The sequence below is a fragment of the Microplitis demolitor genome, chromosome 6, assembly GCF_026212275.2.
Source record: "Microplitis demolitor isolate Queensland-Clemson2020A chromosome 6, iyMicDemo2.1a, whole genome shotgun sequence".
Taxonomy (NCBI): Eukaryota; Metazoa; Arthropoda; class Insecta; order Hymenoptera; family Braconidae; genus Microplitis; species Microplitis demolitor.
In genome coordinates this window covers 3,982,257-3,985,939 of record NC_068550.1, presented here as the reverse complement: position 1 = coordinate 3,985,939, position 3,683 = coordinate 3,982,257, and the positions used below count along the sequence as shown (strand labels likewise).

Sequence of the window (3,683 nt, the reverse complement as noted above, 5' to 3'; positions counted from 1 at the left end):
CTTTAGTACTGCCGGAGAGAGTATATTATAACGACCATAAGTAATTATGAGGATGTTTTCGATTGATTTTTTAATTGATTGCAACATATAACGAAATCTCACAAATAAATATACACCTATACATCCGGTATATATATCGGGATTCTTTTTAAAACGAGTGATACTTTGTTCAGTGTGAATTTCCACAGCGTGAATTTAAACTAATTGAAGTTATTTATTTATTGCAGGAATTTTCTCTTCTTTTTTTTTTACCAAGACGGCTGTCGTATTTAGTAACAGAGGTTATGAGTCATTAGACAAAATTACATATTATTTATTTAGTATAAGTCTAGCTAGCAAGTAATGAAACTCTCATCGCATTAGTCCCTTGTGTACTTTCTTGCTGACCGATGATTTACTGATCAGACGGCCCTTGAGTGTAAATTTAGCTGAGGAAACCTGCTAAGAAGCCAGGTAATCTCTGCGGGGTTTCTTTTACAACGTAATTTTTTGCATTTCCAATATTTTTTCCCTTTCTTTAAATTATCATTTTTATTATGCGTCCCAAAAAACCCTTTTACTATTTTTCGTTAAAAAAATTTTACAGCCTACCCTTTTTTTATTATTATTTACAAGTTTGTGACAATGTGTTAATTTTTTTTTTTATTTATTTTGGGTCTAGTAATATGGAGGGCTCGAGTGAAAGTGACAATAAAAATACCGAAGAAAATGCCCAAGACGAAACGGTAAGATGCAATAAAAAAAATTTTTTTTTCCACAAAAGGGTTTTTTTTTGTCGGACAACTTGCGAGCGGAATTTTATTACTTTTAGTCAGAGTCAGAGTCTGAGAAAAATAAGACGAGAGGACCCATCACAACGACAACGAAAAATGCCTTGATAACAACCCAGCCGAATCCCTGCGATACTTATCCCCACCGTGTGAAAGTGTCGATAATCGGCGCGGGAAAGATCGGCGTTGCCTGCGCGATCGCTATTCTCATGAGGGTGACCACAAACTCTATTTATTTTTAATGAATTTTATTTTAATGCGGGAACGAGAATTAAAAAAAAATAAAAGCTTAATGTTGGTATATAATTACGGCAATTAATCTGTCGGTTAAATTCACAGAGAATGGCAAGCGAGGTCTGTCTGATCGACAAGAATGCGGTGCGAGCAGAGGCCGAGGCTGAGGACATCCGGCACGCAGGCATCTTCTTGGGTAATCCACTGATCACCGGTACAACGGGTAAAGATTCCCTAAATGTTTTATCGACACTGCGACAAAACACTTAAATTTTTTTCCACCTGTTTTTTCTTTTTTTTTTTTTTTTTTTTTCATAAGAAATTTTTTATTTTATTCTCCAGCCTCTCAGCTTATTGGCATTATCAATTCATCCATGTACTAAAATCATTTAAAGCCTTGAGTTAAATTGAAATCATCTAAAAGTGATTTCACTCATCGGATCAACGGGTGCACGATCGGTCGCTTTGACGGATCACGCTCGTCGCCTCGAGTTATCCCGTAGCTGAGCTTCAAGACAGCTAATACTTATACTGTACCAGCAGCAACATCAGCAGCAGTGCCCGGGACACGATTCTACAACGACACGAGAGAGTGCCGGACCACTCGGTACTAATCTTGTCAACTGATCTCACCGTTCACTCTTTCTCAGTCTCTATTTCTGTCCTCTATAAATTTTTTTCTCTTTTCCGTCTCTCTCTTCCCACCAGTCTATCGTTATACCAAGATCGAGATGCTCCTATCCAGACTCCAGGGATTACTGTGCTTTGAATATTTTTTTTTTCTACTTTTTTTATTCTTTTTTTTTTTTTTTTTTATTTCGAAGAAGACAAAAAAGATATATCTCTGAATTACTAGCCACCTTTACCCGTACGTTTGTCACGTTCTTATTTAATTTTAGGATACTTTCTAAGAATAAAGGTTTTCTTGATATTAAGACACCAAGACATCTCGATATCTTAATCTACAGACTCCATAACCTGTCACAAGTTTCACCTTTGTTTAACTGACTTATAGTTATTTTTATTTCCAAAGAGAAAGCCGAAAAGTTTGGCTTAACGAAAGAACAAACGCCAACTGTTGGTACCATCGAAATTTGTCGTTTAAAGTCGGCGCGTGTTCGTGACAAACATGGTGATGATTACCAATAACAAGGTAACCATACTCGTTTCCAGCTTGCTAGTGTCGAGTATTTTAACGCTGACCGATAATAAATAGTAACAGCAGTTGGGATTCATGGAACGAGAACGGATCCTTAACTGCTTCTTCAAAATACCGTTGTAAGGACATTAGAATATCTTCATCTTCTACTCGTGTCTTCATTAAGTCGCGCTTATTCTCTTATTGTCTTTAAAACTCTTGTTCTTTATATATACATATATATGTATTGGTTGCAGATATGACGATGGTAAAAGAGTCAACAGTTGTGATAATCGCTTTGGGAGAACCAGGCCCCGGCGAATCTCCAAATATAAAAGAAAATTTTGAAATATTCAAACGAGTTATACCGGCAATAGCCAAGTTTGCTTGTCGTGCAGTATTCGTTGTTACAACACGACCCATTGAAGTGATGTCGTACATAACTTGGCGACTATCAAAGTTACCATCAAATCGTGTAATCGGTACTGGGACTCTTGTCGACACAATGAGGTTCCAGTGTCATCTGGGTCAGAGACTCGGAGTCGCTAATACTTCGATCTCCTGCATGAGTATCGGCGCACAAGGAGATTCATCAGGTAAAAAAAATATAACGACCTAATTCATGTGATCTTATTGCTAAATGACATATGCAAACGTCATTAATATTGTACATTTATTTAATTTATTAATTAAGTACCAGTTTGGTCAAGCGCTCACGTCGTCGGACTTAAGTTACGGGAGATAAATCCAAAAATGGGGGAAGTAAATGACCCTGAGCGGTGGTATGAGGTGACAAGCTTAGTGAGCGAGATGGAATCAAAGTTAGCGAGTGAAAAGGGTGAGAAAGGACCGAGCTGCTGGTGCTTGGCATTGTCTACTGTTGAGATTGTCGATGCCATTCTGAGGAATACCAAGGTCGTGCTACCAGTCGCCACACATATTCTCGTAAGAATTTTTACCTCGGTGATCATTGATCACGATCAATGACTACTGGTGTTTCTTGCCGATTCACTTCTTATATTATTTTACCGAGTACTTAGAGGATATTTAGCGTCGCTGTCCGAGTATTTAATTTTTTTTATTACAGAGCTGCAGTCATGGCACCGACAAGGACGTCTACATGTCCATGCCCTGTATTCTTGGAACCGGCGGTATGCTTCAACTGATGAGACACAAACTAACCGAGGAGGAGAAAACTAAAGTACAAGCATGCGCCGATGGAATCCGAAATGTTCTGCGCGAATGCGGGATTCTTATGGAACCACGCGACAATGATGACAATGATGACGATAACGACATTCAATTGCCCTGATATATTTCATCACAACCATTATCATTATTTATATCATTATCCTCACATACGTATACATAATATGTATATCATATTATCCATCATATTCATGATTTTTTATAATCATATTTATTATATTATTATTTTTCAATTTATTCCCCATTGTATCAACGACCTATGTGATCTTTTGTAATTCAATCTACAATCATATTTTCCCTCTGTATTTTATATGTACATATCTATATAAATA

The 3,683-nt window shown here is 37.1% G+C and overlaps 1 protein-coding gene across 1 annotated transcript; it reads left to right on the top strand.

Moving 5' to 3' along the window:
* The first annotated feature begins 665 nt into the window (after positions 1-665).
* LOC103574081 (L-lactate dehydrogenase-like) lies at positions 666-3,454 on the top strand. The gene is made up of 6 exons (XM_008553428.1): positions 666-725; positions 812-985; positions 1,110-1,227; positions 2,400-2,738; positions 2,837-3,087; positions 3,230-3,454. The coding sequence occupies exons 1-6, from the start codon at positions 666-668 to the stop codon at positions 3,452-3,454; spliced, it is 1,167 nt and encodes a 388-aa protein (XP_008551650.1).
* The last annotated feature ends 229 nt before the right edge of the window (positions 3,455-3,683 follow it).